General features: G+C 36.1%; 1 protein-coding gene across 2 annotated transcripts in view; it reads left to right on the top strand.

Annotated features, from left to right (window-relative positions):
• Window positions 1–17,033, top strand: part of CFAP20DC (CFAP20 domain containing) — a 155,985-nt gene that overhangs the window by 42,818 nt on the left and 96,134 nt on the right. For both annotated transcript variants that reach the window (XM_087923569.1, XM_087923570.1), the window contains exons 5-6: window positions 2,956–3,070; window positions 7,727–7,883. In XM_087923569.1, the coding sequence (XP_087779695.1) occupies window positions 2,956–3,070; window positions 7,727–7,883 (272 nt within the window). The remainder of the gene's footprint in view (window positions 1–2,955; window positions 3,071–7,726; window positions 7,884–17,033) is intronic.

Below are 17,033 nucleotides of genomic sequence, written 5' to 3'. Positions count from 1 at the left end.
CTGTTTATTTTACATGGTTGTATTGTTATGAGCTGGTCGCCATACAAATCCTTGAAATAAATATCTGCATATATCTCCTTGTCTTTTGTGCAAATTATATTTATATAATTTATATTTTATATTGTTCACAAATTATTGGGTGCATTCCCTCAAGAATTGCATTTGCTGCCCATTTGTCTCAGCAGCTGACTAATTGGTATCAAATCAAATTCCTTTATTACGGTCTTTGACCAGCCATTACAGTAAAAATGAGAAATAGTTTGGTGCAACAATCCATTATTGAGAAAAGAATAAACCCAATAGCATAATAAAACAACATATCTAATTGAAAGTTTTGCACTTGAAGATCTTCGGCCATCTGATACATGAGTGTGGGATTAGCATCCCTTAAAAAGTAATACAATTGATTAATGTTGGCACTCATATTTGGAAATAATTGAGGAGATCAAAGAACATCTTGTGGCATCAAAAAAGGACACTATCTGAGGATATAAGCAAGAGTTTCTACCTCCCTGGATCCACAAGGGCAAAATTTGTGCAAATAAGGACTGCCATGAAATCTTCCTGCCAGTAGAACTGATAGGAGGCCATCGAAAGGAAGCTCTAGAAAAGGCCCATCTACATTTGCTGTAAAAATGAATTCCTTGCTGGGCTTTTAAATGTTAATTATAAGATATGTCTTCAACTGTTTACATTCTGTTCTTGTTTTCTATATTTTATGGACCTCACTAGGTATGCACCATAGCAGAATGTAAATATTTATTTATTTGTATCCTGCCTTTATTATTTTTTACAAATAATTCAAGGAGGTGAACATATCCAACAAACCTTCCTCCTGCTATTTTTCCCACAACAACCCTGTGAGGTGGATTGGGCTAAGAGAGAGAATGACTGGCCCAAAGTAACCCAGCCAGAATTCATGGCTAAGGTTGGACTTGAATTCACAAGTTTTCCATTTTCCATCCTGGTGCCTTAAGTACTAGACCACACTGGCTTGTTTTTAACTTGCAAATAAATATGAATGAATAACGTGCAGCAGTTTCTTAATTGTAAAAGAATTGGTTCATTGGCATGTTTCTTTTCATATAAGATCAAATCTCTTTTTAGGTCTCCTGTTAGAAGATGATGTACACTCTTTTTTAAAATAATTGGAATTATTCCATTGATTTGCTCCATTTTGTTTTTTCCCTCCTCAACATTCTTTTGCACTTGAGCATGTTTAGTCTTCATTGATTATATTGGCTCCCACTCATATTTAAAGGATTGTCTATGGAGTATCTCAGTCATGGTTGAATGAGCCATGGTCATGGCTGTCCCAAAGGTGTTTTTTTTTTTCAAAAGTCAACTGAACTTTCTTTATTTTTCCTTGAAGACATTTCACTTCTCATCCAAGAAGCTTTTTCAGTTCTGACTGAATGGTGGAGAATGGAAGGATTTGTATTCCTTACAATCATCTGATTGTTAGCACTCATTCTGAGAGTTGTTGAGGCCACTTGAAGGTTCATTTGTATCCTCAGGGTCATCTGAATAGTGCAAATGGATATGGAACTTTCTTGGAACTGCTGAAAGGGCTATCTTGTAAACAGGAGATAGGTGTGTCATATCCCTCCCCTCCCCTTTTGTTGAGAGAGGGCTGATCAGTCTTAACATACATGACCTTTTTGACTCTTCTTTCAAACCAGCAGTCTTCTCTGGTTTGCTGTCTTCAAAAGAGTGAGTGGCCTTTCAAATGTCATGTGTTTAAAGGATTATTTTCCTAACTATTTTTTTCTGTTTTTCCCATAAGCAGTCCCAAGAACATTGTTGTTGTTATTAGTTGCGAAGTCGTGTCCCACCCATCATGACCCCATGGACAATGTTCCTCCAGGCCTGCCTATCCTCTACCATCTTCTGGAGTCCATTTAGGCTCACACCTTCAGTGCTTCAGTGACTCCATCCAGCCACCTCGTTCTCTGTCATCCCCTTCTTCTTCTAACGCCCTCAATCTTTCCCAGTATTATGCTCTTCTCCAGTGAATCCTTCATTCTCATTAGGTGGCCAAAGTATTTGAGTTTCATCAAGAACATTGCCACCTATCAACTGGTGACATTCAGACTAAGAAACAACCCCTTTTAGCTTGTATATCCAAAATTAAGGGAAGTATTCTGATTTTGAGAGCTTGTCTAAAATTATTTATCCAAAAGGGAAAAGCAAGCAATAGGAATTGCTAGCCTGATGGAAAAGGGAACTGAATAAATTTATAGGCCTAAAATTTTACATTCTGATAGAACAAAACTTTTCAGTTATGAAATAAGAAATGTAGCTAGTATGAAATTTTTGGAAATGGGAAACAACATATTAGGAGACCAAATTGTTTGTGACTCTAACCTGCTAGTGATGTTCAGATACAGTGTCTCAGGCATCATTGGATAACAGCTTAAATAGCAGTAAGCATGTGGGTTTGATATTTGGAGATAGGTGATCAGAAGAGGAAACTAGCATGTTTTGCATCTATTTTTAAACAAAGCCCATATGATGCATTTTTAGAAAATGAAAACATACAGTGATTTTCCTTTTTAGAGATGTGATAGCATTTCCCAAGATTACACAAGCTGAAGGGAGCTGGGGGGTGGGAAGCATGATTATTGAAGGCTTGTGGTTTCTCAATTCATGTAAATTGAATTCTTTCGTAAGTTTGAAATGCTGTGGAAATCAAGTGAAGAGTGTGTAGCGTTGAAATAAAATTAACATGTAAAGTGATTTTATGTATTCAGCTTGAAGCGACTATGAATTTGAGAGAAAAATCTCATTACTTATCTTGTAGAAGGATAATATTTAACTTCTCCATTTGCTGTCCTTGATATAAAGCTTTTACACGTGAATGATGGTTTTCTGTGGCTGCCCAGAGAGAAAGGTTTTTGAATTGATGGAGATCAATTTCTATCATTTCTGTTCTCACCTTTTTCTCTCTTGCAGGATAACTGATTTAGGAAATATTAAAAGAAGATTATATTTATCGACGATCCACAAAGAATTGTCTGTAACCCCTCTGCATGCAAAAATCCCTCTCTTTACGATCAAGCGCAAAATTGTAAGTATATTTCCTTCCTTGTTCAAATGATTACTGTCATGTATGATTCTCTTCTACTTTCTATTGCAGTGCTTAAATATTTGGTCATTCCTACCAGTGATCCAGCATATCATGATTACAAGAAATTGTTTTTTCTGGTTAATTTCATGTTTCTTCAAAATTAATTGTACAGCAATGCACACAATGTAGTACAAACTGGATCATCATTAGACATTTCTGTGGCATGAAGGATTAAGTAGATTGGTGGAATACGAGATCAATCGTGAATCATACTGACAATTTCCAGGTGCTGTTTGTTCTTCCCATTTCTATTCAGTAGATAAGAACCAAAACATCAAACACGGTATGCCAAAGATCATAAGAATTAGGATAAATGATCCTGTACTATAAGATGATTTGGTTACCTCTGCAATTACATCACTGGCAATTAATTCCAGCTAGAACAGATATCTGTCTGAAATTAAAAAAAAATTGTGGTGGATGGGAAGGAAAACAATAGAGAGTTCTTAGATTCATGTATATAGGGAAATAAGCTTCAGATTTAATTTACAAAATTAAGATATCCTGGAAAACATGCGTTTCATTTCATTCATGCAATCTATAGTAAAAAGAGGTAGTACTTACTTAGTGACTGCAGTTGGGACCAGCAACTTGGTTGCTAAGCAGCACAATTACTTAGTGAAACATCATGGGACCACAACAGGCTTATAATTTCATTTCCACTGTGGACAGTTTCTCTTGGGTGCATCATGTCATTAATTATCATAATCCTTGTTGATGATGTCCTTTCGGATATCCTTAACCACAAATCAAATATGAATGTGTTTGTCATATAGTCCCCCAGACTATTTACATATGCAGTGTTTTCTTGCAAGGGTAATTTGGGGATACTGTTTTCTTAAAGAAGAAAAAACCATCCAGGAATAAGAATAGCTTTTTGTTTTTTTAAAAAAATGAAATTGGTATTTTTTATGCATCCCTTAGAAATGTTATCAAAAAATATCTAATTTTTTTATCTCTTTCCCACAGTCAGAATTTAGGAATTAATTTAGCTATGTGGGTTTAATTTTTACTGCCGAATTTGTTCTGAATTAATCCTATCTTCTGGTGTTATATGTTACTATACAATATAAACATGTCCCCTTCATTTCACTCAGAACAGTTTGCTTTTTGTACTCAAAAAGCAAAAGCAAGCACCTTAATCCTTGCCTTTAATATATTTTGTTCCCAGCCAGTGAAATCTGTTGAGATTTAAAGCAACGGCAATAATAAATAATGATCTAGGAAGATGAATTTCCATGCTTGTAATAGTTCTGTTTCTGAAAACCAGGGGGAAGGTGAAACGAACAAATAAACAAAACGCTCCAAGAAATGTATTGATTTTTGCTACTGGAACCTTTTTTGTTTCATTAAACTAATAATGGGGGGCAAACATCCTCAGTGGAATAAAACATCATACAGTGTAAATACTGTAAGTTATATTTTTCTTTTCTAAGATACATCGGAATGTACTTCTGAAACACTTTAAATTAATTGTTTCAGTTTTGATCCTCGCAGCTTATAACTATGTTGATTGGCTACAGAAACCAGCTTTTAAAAATGTAAAAGCATGCTATAAATTGGGGTTTTCAAATTTTGTGGTGCTGTGACTACCTGAAAAGAATACATATGACCTTCCTATGAATAGGAGAAATGCTTCTTGTTGGTCCTAGTGAGCGTGCCAGATATCAGTTTAATATCAGATGGGTTCCTTATTCATTGCTTTTTGTCTTTATACATGCCATTCCAGGACTCTATCAGAACTAGGACTCACTGTTGTTTTGCCCAAATGGAGTAGGACTGAGTTCTGACATTAAATCTGGTTTGTCTATACACTCTATCAGTTCCCAAAACTCCTTCCTACTCAGTCTGGACAAGCCAGCACCTTACCTCCAGATCATTTATAGAATTATGGTTTGCACAAATAAAGCTGGATCATCATATGCACAACTGCCATGTCCAACATTCCAATTTGGGAATGTTGCTTAAGCCTCTGGGAAAACTGTACCATGCCAAAAGATCATATGAAATCTAAATTAGGGCTTTCTAATTCCAGTGATGGTCTTCCACTTTAGGTCAAGTGAGGAAGAAGAAAAGTAATCATTGGCTATAAAGAGCACCATATACAGTTTATCCCTGTGCACTTTTAACAATTAATTGTATAGAGACACATTTATGAAAGGTTAAACATAATAATCTGATACTGGCCAAGGTATCAATTCATAAACAAGTCAGTACATGTGGGGAGGGTATGGCCAAAAGGCAAAACATCTTTATCTTAATGCACCCTTCATAAGAGCTATGATGGTGCAGTGGTTAGAATGCACTATTGCAGACTCATTCTGCCAGCTGCCAGCAATTTGATTCTGACTTGCTCAAGGTTAACTCAGCCTTCCATCCTCCCAAGGTCAGTAAAATGAGGACCCTGATTGTTGGTGGCAATATGCTGATTCTATAAACTGCTTAGAGAGGGATGTAAAACCCTATGAAGTGGTATATAAGTATTAACCTCACCCCTTTCCTAGGAGGTCTGTGTGTGCATAAGCACACCAACGTGCCTACTGTCCCTGTCGTTTCTTTTATTTTTTATTTTTCTTATATGTATCCATATATTCATAACTATGTTTTTACTTATACCTATTATCTTGTAAACAATTGACAAACCAAATAAATAAATTATCTAAAAACTACCTAAAACTAAATATATCTTAAAACAAATAGTTCTCTTCCTAAGAAGCAATGTACAGCTAAACCTTGTGGGTTGGAAACCTCCAGGAAAAAAACCAAACTTGTAGATGAAACTGAGAAATTAGAAAAAGAAAGTCTCAAAACATAAATATTGATGTGACACTTGTTCATTGGTGTGAAGAAAACTACATATTTGTATTCATGAAGTCACCAAGAGTCAGTCTTACCTGGAAGGAGAATTGGTTTTAATTACATCCTGAAGAGAAATGTTACGTAGGAAGAAAAAAAAAGACAATACCAGAATTGTATTGTGTTCCTGCATACATTCATATATTTAATTACTGGCTTAACCTCATCATTTTGGCAGATTCTGGAAAGATGCATTCATATGGTCCCTTTAGCCATTATAACCATTGAGAGAGCACTGATGGCCTTGCATTTTCTCCGAGTCAAGGACTAAGATAATTGGGAACAACTGATACATCTATGTATCTATTGGAAACATTCTGGAGTCATGGCATAAGCGATCACCAAATCCTTTTAGGCCTGGTCAGTTATTAAAAAATGATAGAAAAATTAGCCTCTTCTGTCAAATAAGTGGAATTTCAACAAAGCATAATGCACACAGAAGTTTATGTAATTTGTGGGATTATTATTAATGAACCCAAATGGTCCCTTAAATCCTCATTGGAGGAATTGGCAAATAACATTTCACGGATGTGGAGTTTCTATATTATTATGTAACCTATAGCTTTATATCCACAATTAGCCTTACTTTGCAGAGCAGGATGTGTGGCATATTTGGAATAAATGAATTTTAGATATCATAACTGACACATATAACTTGGTTGAATTTAGGAACCTGATAGTAAGCCATCTCAGAATGGCCTTGTAGTAAGCAGCTGTATGAAAATGAGCTCAAATTTCACCAAAAATTCAGTTCCAAAGTAATTAGCTTTTAAAAAAATACCTGAGCAGCTGAGACATCAACCTTAAATTAAATTACTTTATTTAATGTAATTACTTACATGCCAGTGAATTGGGTTTTAGACTGTATAGACAAAAATAAATCACTTTTTGTCTATACAGTCTAATCTGCACTATTTTGACTTGTCTTTATTAAGCATTTTATATTTGTTATGTAACAACTCATAGCTCGTGATTTGATTTGATATTTCCATTTTTAAAGGATTTTTGCACAATATCAATAGAATACTAAAACTCTTGTCTGATTGTTTGTAACCTTAAGTTGGGCAAAACAGTACACTACAGAGCAACATTTTTTAATCAATTTACCTTGGATGGAATAATTTTAAAAATGTGGATAAAATCCAGGACCTATTATTCCTATGGGATTGAAATTTGGCAAAGTTTTGGCCACTTTAATGCCTCTGAACTGCTGTTGTGGTCAGCCACAGTCACGTGATTGTCATTTCCAACACTCCCTGCCAGCTTCCCTCAGGGAAAGTCAATGGGGAAGCCAATAAAAAGCCCCTAGTGCTCCCTCTACTTTTTTACCCATGTGGTCTTTCTATTTATGAACAGAAATATCTCTGAAACAGTGACCCACAATCAGGGATTGTCTATTCTCCATTAAAAATGTCAGCACTTTTTTTCAGCTAATTTTTTCAAATGTCCCGGAAATTTTGAGAGACAGTTTTCAAATTTTTGACTACCTCCTCCTCCTTCTCCTCCTCCTCCTCCTCCTCCTCCTCCTCCTCCTCCTCCTCCTCTTCTTTTCTTCTTCTTTTTGCTTGCATGATATCAAACCTGTTATGTACTAACTCTATGCTTTGGGGTTGTTTAGAGGCAGACGAGACCCAAGTGGCATATAAGCCAAGCAACAAATACAATTGGTTTTTAATAGTGTATTTTATTGAAAATTGGTTTTTGCAAATATGTCTCTAAACTTTTTTTCCCTCTCCTTAGTGGTGCAATTTGTGCATTGACCTGGTGGCATTTACCAGTGAGCTATTCAAAGGCGCTGTTTTTCAGTCTTTGGATGGCATTATTGTTTCAGCCAACTGTAAACTGAGAAAAATCTTCACACTGAAGTCAAACCCCCTGAACCCTGCAGATGACGATGGTACGTTAAGCTTGGCTTCCTTGGATTCCAAATGGCTAAGATGTGCTTCCTGATTTCCAGACTTATCTTTCTGATCTGTGTGATGCATTATCCATAATATATTTTTATTAGTTTACAATGTAATATAAAATGCAAAATACAAAAGTAAATAAAAGACCAGTGAGAGGGGAGGGGAAAGGGGGGGGAGAAGTGAGAAAAAGTGGGGGTGGGGGAGATAAAGAAACTTTGACTTCCGACTCTCTCTTTTGCAGTAGAATAGGCATTAACATCGAATCACAGCTTTTTGTTTTTCCATATTAATATAAACAAGTCATTTCTATTAAGATCTATCAATCTAATCTATAAAACCCCAAGTCCCGGTTACATTCTTTTCCACATCAAGCACAAAATTCAGAAGCGATTTCCATGTGAAATCAACATAATAATCTGTGATGCATTATCTAAAGGATTTTAGATGGTTTCCTGGCAATTAATGGATGCATAAGACATCCTATGCACGTTTCTGACTCGTGGAGAGTAAGTGACCTTTTCTAAATGTGGTTTCAAATGTGGTTCAGCATTTACATTTTTATAAAGTAGCACTTTTATTAAAACTGCATGGAAGATACTGTTTCAACTTTAAATTAGCATACAAACTGCTAATAATCTACCTTCAGGTAAGTGTTTCATTAAACACTTTGAAAGAAAGCTTGTTATTCAATTATCAAGGGTTTTTTTTTAACTGAGATATGTCATTTTCTCAAGGCAGCTTCTAAAATGAAAGTGCAGAGACTTCCCTTGTAAAATCTAGCCATTATGGAAATTGGACTTTTGAGGAAGGAAAAGAGAATTGATAATAAACTGCACATTAAGTATCTTACTAATAAAGTGTATTCATGAATTCCTATTATTCATCAGCTGCATATTTTATTTGAACTGTACACCATTTCCTAGACTAAACAATAAAAAAATATTTTCTCCATCCTTCAGCATTGCTTATCAAAATTTCAGCTGTATATCATCCAGTTGATTCTTTCCCTTCATTGTTTTCTACCCAGACTGGAGACTTCAGTCTTCTTCAAATGTGCTCTACAAAAGGAAGTAATAAAAGGTTCTAGGAAACAATAATTAAAAAGCTTCTTTTTGTTGTGTTATATAATACGAAAGTTTTTTCTAGCTTGTGGTTGGCTTTGTTTTTATTCTTTTTTTTAATGTTGTCTTGTGTGGTTCATGCAAAGCTATTTGTGATTATTCCCTGTTTATTACACTATATTCTGGATCTCACAAGATCATTTTCAGGGAAAAGTTAGGTGGGTGAAACTAGATTTTGGGGCAACTGTTTTGATTAACCCAACTCTAACTTACTGATCCTGTAACTTTTCCTTCTTGAATGTTTCACCCTTATGGATTACTTGTCCTCGAAAGTTTTACAGTCTTTCAACTACTCTACTTCTATTTTTGTTCCTATTGATGGAAATGGAGCATACAAGAGAACGTTAACATGGTAGAAGTTTGAATTGAGGTTTGCAAACTAAACTATTTATTTTAAAAAAAACAACCTTTGTTTTTTTCAGTCCTGCTCTGTAATGGAGATCAACTGTTATTGATGTCATGATGGAATTTCAAATCTTCCCCACAATCCCAAATACAGTCTGTTTCTGCCTTTCTGAGCTGAGAGCAGCAATGCCATTATGGAGAAATGAGCAACAGGAAGCCTGTGGTACTTTAGACATTGAAATACGATTCCCAGAATCCTTAAGAAACATAGATTTTAATGAAGGATGTTGGGAGTTGTAGTTCAGCAATATCTGGAATGTTATAGTTTGGTTACCCTGGAGAGCACTGGGTAACATGGATGCCTGAAATGCTATTTTCAAGCAGAGAAATGAAGTTCAAGGCATTTGGGGATTCATAACTACTAGGACACATTCCAGGTACCATTGAAGGATGTGAGAAGATCCTCCAGTCCTCAGATTTTCCATTTTTTCATCAATGTCTTCCTGGCTGTGTAAAGGGGAAGAAGTTGGTTGAACAGTCAAGATATCTAACTAAAATTATTATTTAAAAAAAGAAGAAAGTCTTTGCAGGAATATGATGCTTGGTTTAGAATATGACTAAATGTGTTGGAAGGAGTCCTTTGGTCCATCCCCTTTCTGCTTATTGCAGGAATCCAAATTAAAACATCCTTGATCGCGTTTGTTCAATTCCTGCTTGATTACATCCAATAAAATGCAGCCAGCCTTCTGCCTTCATAATTGATTCCATTGATGAAATATTGTTACCATTAGGAAGTTTTTGTTCGCATCCAGTTGAAATTTGTCTTGCTATAACATACAGCTATTTTTTCATATCTACAGCAGTAGAGTAGTGTTAGGGATACACCCTAGCAGAATCTGCACGGCAGTCAGGCAGGCAGGCAAAATATGTGAGATAAACGTTTTTGTAGCTTACACTCAGTAAAACAGATACACAGTGCTAATTAAATAGTTTATTCCAGTAAGAGTTATAGCATAGTCAAACAGTCCATATATCATTCACTAGTTCAGTCCGTTCAGGGATTATTCAGTTGCAAATTCCAGTGTCGAAAAAGAGAGGTCAGTAAACTTACAAATATCAGTCCAGTAATATATCTCCTTGCAGTAGAGATATGAAGAAGTCAAAAACTCCTCTCTTCCTTCAGCAACTCAGCAGTAGGGGAAACACGCAGTTAACAGACCATCAATCCATGCAATCCAGTAATTGTCAGGAATCAATCAGGTTCTCTTGCTCCCTCTTATGCTGGTTTCACACCGCACCCAAAATTACATGCTTTGCAGTTTAAAGTGACACACACTTAAACTTACAAACATAGTTTATATATATTATTTTACCCAAACTACGTTAGGTAACCTTGTTATTCCTAACAAGTAGTCTACAGCAGTAGAGAACAAACCCTGGCCTCCTATCAATGTTTCTTCAAATTCATGGGGGAAATATCTTTTCTCAAGAGTCTTTTTCTATAAGTAAAGATGCCCTGTTTTCTCAGGATTTAGTTTCCATTCCACTGTCATCCTCATTACTCTTTTTGTACAAGTTCCATTTTGGCAAAATCCTTTTTAAAACATTAGATCAGATCTTGGAGAATAGAAAAGAACTTTTACTTCCTTAAATACACAAAAGTGAATTCTATTATTGAAGCCCTAAGGTGCATTTGGATTATTTTTTTTGTAGGCTTGTTGTGATGCTGATATATAGTCAGCTAATGTTCAACTATCAGGCCGCACAAACCAAGAACAACATGTGGAGTTACTTCTGAGTAGTTTCTTTATTGTTGTTCTCATACAGACAGAATCTTGCCACACTAAAGCAACTATCTGCACAACTATATTCCGTGAATTGTTGAAGCCCTCTTCCTGCCGACCAGACATTTTAAGCTCCCCTGCCTCTTTGCCCTCTGGGAAGCAGTCCCTCCTTTCTGAGACTCCAGACTACATTCCACCATAATCCTCCACTTCAAAATGTTGATGACTTTAGTTTAAACACATAGAGACATCTGATTGACAATGAAGAATTCCCCTATTCTAAGAGGAATGGTCTCAGAAAGGAAGGGAGACTTAGAATACTGTTTTGTGGTTTTGTTAACTTAGATTCACAAATGTTACAGAATATGGTTCCACTTGGTCACAGCTCATATGCTAGAGGCACTGCTGTACAGATAGTCCTCACTTACAACAGTTCATTTAGTGACTTGAAGTTACAACATCACTGAAAAAAGTGACTTATAACCATTTGTCATCCTTATGATCGTTGCAGCATCCCCCATGGTCACAATTTACATTTGGATGCTTGATAACTGGGTCATATTTATGACGGTTGTAGTGTCCTGGGGTCATGTGATCATCTTTTTGCGACAAGTCAATGGAGAAGCAAGATTCACTTAACAACCGTGTTACTAATTTAACAATTGCAGTGATTTCCTTAAGAAATGTGGCAAGAAATGTCATAAAATGGGGCAAAACTCACTTAAGAAATTTCTCACTTAGCAGCATAAACTCTGGGCTCAATTGTGGTCATAAGTCAAACACTACCTATAGTTTATCAGAAGAAAAAGATAAAGTTTTAGAAGATGTTATCATGATCTAAACAGATTGTTAATTGTTCTTTTTTTTCTGATAAAGGAGAATATTTGAAGCACTGATATTATCTAGTTAATAAAAAAACCAAACTCAGGGAACACCACGGACCCTTATTTGTTGTTGTTTTTTTCCCTTCCTGGACTAAATTCCTGCACTCTGATCCAAATACAGTATATCAGTATTGATTCTTAAAGGAAAATATGTTGCCATGGAGATAGTATTTTAATTGTGCATTTCTTCTCTCTCGGTCTGATTTAAATGTGTATGGTTGTGGTTTTCAAGGATTGGCAATTTATTTTGCAGAGCTGTAGTCTTTGTGCAGCCCACCTTTGTCAGCCTTACCTGCTTAATCGGTTTTGCGTTAGTCTGGAATACTCTGTGATATTGAAGTGTTTATTGAAAAGTCTTCCAAAGAGTGACAACCAAATAGCAATAGCACTTAGACTTATATACCACTACACAGAGCTTAACAGCCCTCTCTAAGCGGTTTACAGAATCAGCCTATTGCCTCCAACAACCTGGGACCTCCTTTTACCCACTTCTGAAGGATGGAAGGCAGCTGGCAGTCAGCAGAAGTAGCCTGCAGTACTGCACTCTAACCACTGCGCCACCATGGCTCTTCAATGAGATTGAATTAGGTGGCATTGATTTCTCGTCAGCCTACCTGATGTGGAAGTTGGCATTTCTTTGTATTTATTTATTTTTGTTGATGTATTTAAAACATGTACTGTATATAGCAGCCCATCTTATACCAAACTTTGGGTGGCTCCCAATCATGCAGATGATACTCTGTATGGGACATAGAATTATAAATGTTTCTTATTGTTCGGTTAAGTAAGGACTGCCCGGAAGATTGGTTACAAACCATTAGAGTTATGAGACTTTCTACCTTTGAGAGTCTTGATACCTACCAGTGACACATTTTTTTGCCTTAGATTTCATTGAAATTCCTTTTTTTGTAATCTTACCATTTTACTTCATAATCAATGTTATGTTAAGACAGTAAGTTAATCATCTTCCCAGCAGACTTTCATTATTAGGTAGATTACAAACACAATGTATAAAAAACAATGAAGAAGTCATTCCAAGTTCTATGGCCCTTCAAAATGGAAGGGAACAAGGAAGTTGTAATCAAAGTCTAGCTGAGCCAGTATTATTTAACTTGGTCTTGCTCTACAGTTGCTGTAGTGATGAACAGTTTAATACATATTTTTGCATAGAGCAGAATTCAGTGTTACACATTGGACTGGCCTAATGAACTTGGTTTTCTTTATTCACATCAATCACTAATTATCTAAGACTCATTAAAAGATATAGCATGACCTTGTTTTAATATAACACTTCCTGCTTTATTGGGATTTATGGAAGAATGCTTCCTTTGGGTAGCATCTCAGGCAGAGGCGAGATTCAAATTTTTTAACTACCAGTTCTGTGGGTGTGGCTTAGTTGGTGGGCATGGCTTGGTGGTCATGTTACTGGCTGGGCGTAGCCAACTCAACATCACATCGAGGCGCACTTCTCCTTGCCTGGCCTCTCGGGACTGTGGGGATGCTGCAACAGTCGTAAGTGTGAAAAACGGTAATAAGTCACTTTTTTCAGTGCCATTGTGACTTTGAATGGTCACTCCACACAAGCAAAGTACCAGCAAAGGAGGAAAAGAAAACTTCCAGAGAAGCTCTGGAGACAGGAAGTCTAAGAATGTAATAAGGTTTAATGGAGAGGCAGTTTCTGTAAGCAACACCAGAATGTTTCCTTCCTGCCTTTCTTACAGGGTTAGGCCAGTAATTTCTTCTAACAATCGGTTCTCCAAACTGCGTAGAATGTTAACAACCGGTTCTAGAGAATAGGTGCGAACCAGTAGAATCCCACCCCTGATTTCAGGCCCCATTAGCAAGGTTTGGCATCCATCTGTCCACCTCCATTTTTTCCCCCAAATTCGTCCAAATTCCAGAGAACCTTTTTATCTATTTGTTTGGCCATTCTGATCTGCTTCTTATATCTGTCATTGTAAAGAGACGTTATGGGAAATATGGATGTTCAGCTTCTCTTTTGCATGCTTCCTCTTAAAAGAGCATCTTGACAGCTGTTATTATTTCATCTCAAGTCCATGAGATGTAAGGACTGTGACTGCTTTAGGAGTTGTATTTCTCTTTTATCTTCCAGCATCATTACCTGAGACACTTTATGAAATAGTTTTCGGCTATCTAAGACAGTATCTCAGTTTTCTTTTCAATACAGTACCATTACTGCCTTTCCCCCAGACCAGGAATTGTGAACTGATACCCATTTTCTCCAGGAAACAAAATGGTGAAGATATGATTTCATCTTTTTGGATAAACAGGAGAAAAATGTACATAAACTAGGGAGGCCTGTCTTAGTTTTATGAGGAAAAAAACCAGCCTGGTATGTCTTGAGCATTCATACAGAAGAGGAATTGCAGATGAAAGCATAATTGCGCCTAGTTATTTTTACAAAAGCAATGAACAGAAATTTGTCTTCTTCATAAAGCAATAGAAGCTAATTATTTCACCCGAAAGTCAGAAACTTTCTACTAATTTTAATCAGGATTACAGCAATGAGGCTGAGCCTTGGGGTGAGACACAGAATTGGAATCTAATGGATAAGTCAATTTCTCACTGTAAAGCTCTTTGAATATTTTTCTGGAGTCTGAGTTGTATCCTCACATTTTGTTTTAGCTTTTTCACTTCTTATTAAACTAGGACATTGATTTGCTTTCTGATACAAAGTGATTGGCAAACCCCTTAGGTACTCCTCCTAGAGCCTTCCCCTTTTTCCATTTGGAGGTTCTCTTTGTTTTTTTTTCTAATGTAACCGATTGTGTACAATAACATGAACCAATTATTTGTTCTTTGCAATAATGTCCTCCATTACTGATAAGCAGCATTCCTCTGGGCTTGTCAAATACCATGAATGTCTAGCAGAATGGTTTTGCAGTGTCAGGACAAACCCCTATATGCTTAAAAATATTCTTTGTAGAGGAAGCAGATTGCACTGTTTAATTGCGTGGGTTAGATTCAGTGAGCAAAGAACAAAGACTTCATATAATTTTAATGCCAAAGGTGTTGGGTTCATTCTGATATTAAAAGGAACTGAAGTGGAAGTTTTTCACTTTAATAAATGAAAGAATATAGTAGCAACCTAGAGCAGATGAAAGCTAGGCCAAAGTATTTGAGTATTCAAATATATTGACCTCTCTGAACTTACTATTCAGTGTTGACCTCACCTCATTCCTAAGAGGTCTGTAAGGAGCATGCATAAGTGCACAATCGTGCCTACCATCCCTGTCCTATTGTCCCCATTTATTCATACCTATTTCCTGTATTCTTACTCATGTTTATACTTATACCTATTATCTTGTAAGCGATTGACAAATCAAATAAATCCTTACAAGAGGAGCTTCATGGATAGTATAACTGCTTTAGAAATCACAGAACAATCTGCACAATCTAAATTGTGACACTAGCTAATTGCTGAGTATTTTTAATTATGAAATTCTACTGTCCTGAAATCTAATTAATTCTTATCTGCACACATAAATTATTTTAAGAGTGGGCTAAAAGCAATCATGCATATACAATTAAGATTTCTGGAAAGGACGCACAGCTGGTGACTAGTTGTAGGTTTATACACCTGAAAAGATTAAGAGCATTTCTTTAACCAGCCATTCCAACAAGATAGAAATTAATTATCTGTTCCCATGGTGCACAGTATGTGACTTCATAGCCAATGAATGCAACCTCCCAAAGCCAGGGGCATTGAAATTCTTTGCTGAACTGTAATTTTGATTCTGCCAAAAAGGGAAAATAGTTTAATGTATAAGTATAATCATATTAACACTTGGAGTATATGAATTATTGAAGATCAGGTTTGAATTTGCATTTTCATGAGTTGAATTTATTTGAATTTTCAGTTTGAATCATCAGATAATTTATTTGACTTGATTAAAAGGTGTGTTTGCAGGTATAAAAGTCCATTTAATCTTAACACGATTCAGAAGAGTCTGATTTGATTTGATGCTCTGAATAAATTGAAAGTTTCAGATTGAAAGGATGATTTGATCAAATTGCCTTGAATTAGAAATTTTGCGTAGCCTTATTTATTTATGCTCCGACAGCTTGTTCCTCCAACAGCAGTTTTATCCTGTTTACTCTCTTATAGTTAGCTAAATTAGACAGATTTTGAAGCAGTTATCAAGTGGGATCCATTCTATGACTGCCTTGGTCCACCTGCATCAGTTCTTCTTGCCAGCCTATTTCCATTTCAATTCTTTTACTCTCTTGAACATATTGTATACTTTTGTTTTTTCTCTAAGCCATGTACACGTCTTTCTAACTTGTCTTGTAATGGTGAGCATGTATCCTTCCATGGCTCTTCGTGTCACTCATATCTTTTGCATTGATTTTGAGGTTAGTGTCCATGTTTCACTGGTATACGTTAGAGCAGGCAGCGCACACTGATCAAAGCCTTTTCTCTTCAGGCATAGGAGGAGGCTGTTTTGGAAAATTATACAATCATAATTTCATATGCAGTTATGGGATGGATGGATGGATGGACAGACAGACAGACCAATTAGTTCCCTTTAGCCTGAAACTTTCCTCTCATCCTCATCCCTAACGCATTCATCTCAAAACTTATTTAGCGCATCAGTTCTTCACATGAACCTCACTGGTATTTTTTTTAATAACATAGAAATGTTATTTGGTAAGAAAGAGGTAAAATGGAGATATAATGGTCTCCATATCCTTTTTGATGTTGGGAGCTGTGGCACATCATTTAACAACTAAACCCTTCTGCTCAGGTAAAGTAAAGATGATGTCTGGTGCTGCTAATTTCTAATCTATAAATAATGAGTCTCGTCCAGAAGAAATCATGGTTTCAAAAGGTACTGAAATTGAACAGATGTATGGACTTTTTTTTTTCCTTTGCTTTCTGATCCTTGAGACTGATAAAAGGTTCTTCTCATTATATAAATACAGGAACTAAAACAGAGTTCTAGTATCTCCATTGCACACTGATGCAGTCATTAGTTTTAATT

This window comes from Pseudonaja textilis, chromosome 2 (assembly GCF_049901715.1).
Source record: "Pseudonaja textilis isolate UNSWEBS1 chromosome 2, rPseTex1.2, whole genome shotgun sequence".
Taxonomy (NCBI): Eukaryota; Metazoa; Chordata; class Lepidosauria; order Squamata; family Elapidae; genus Pseudonaja; species Pseudonaja textilis.
The sequence above is the reverse complement of the archived record's forward strand: the minus strand, read 5'-3'. Positions and strand labels throughout refer to the sequence as shown.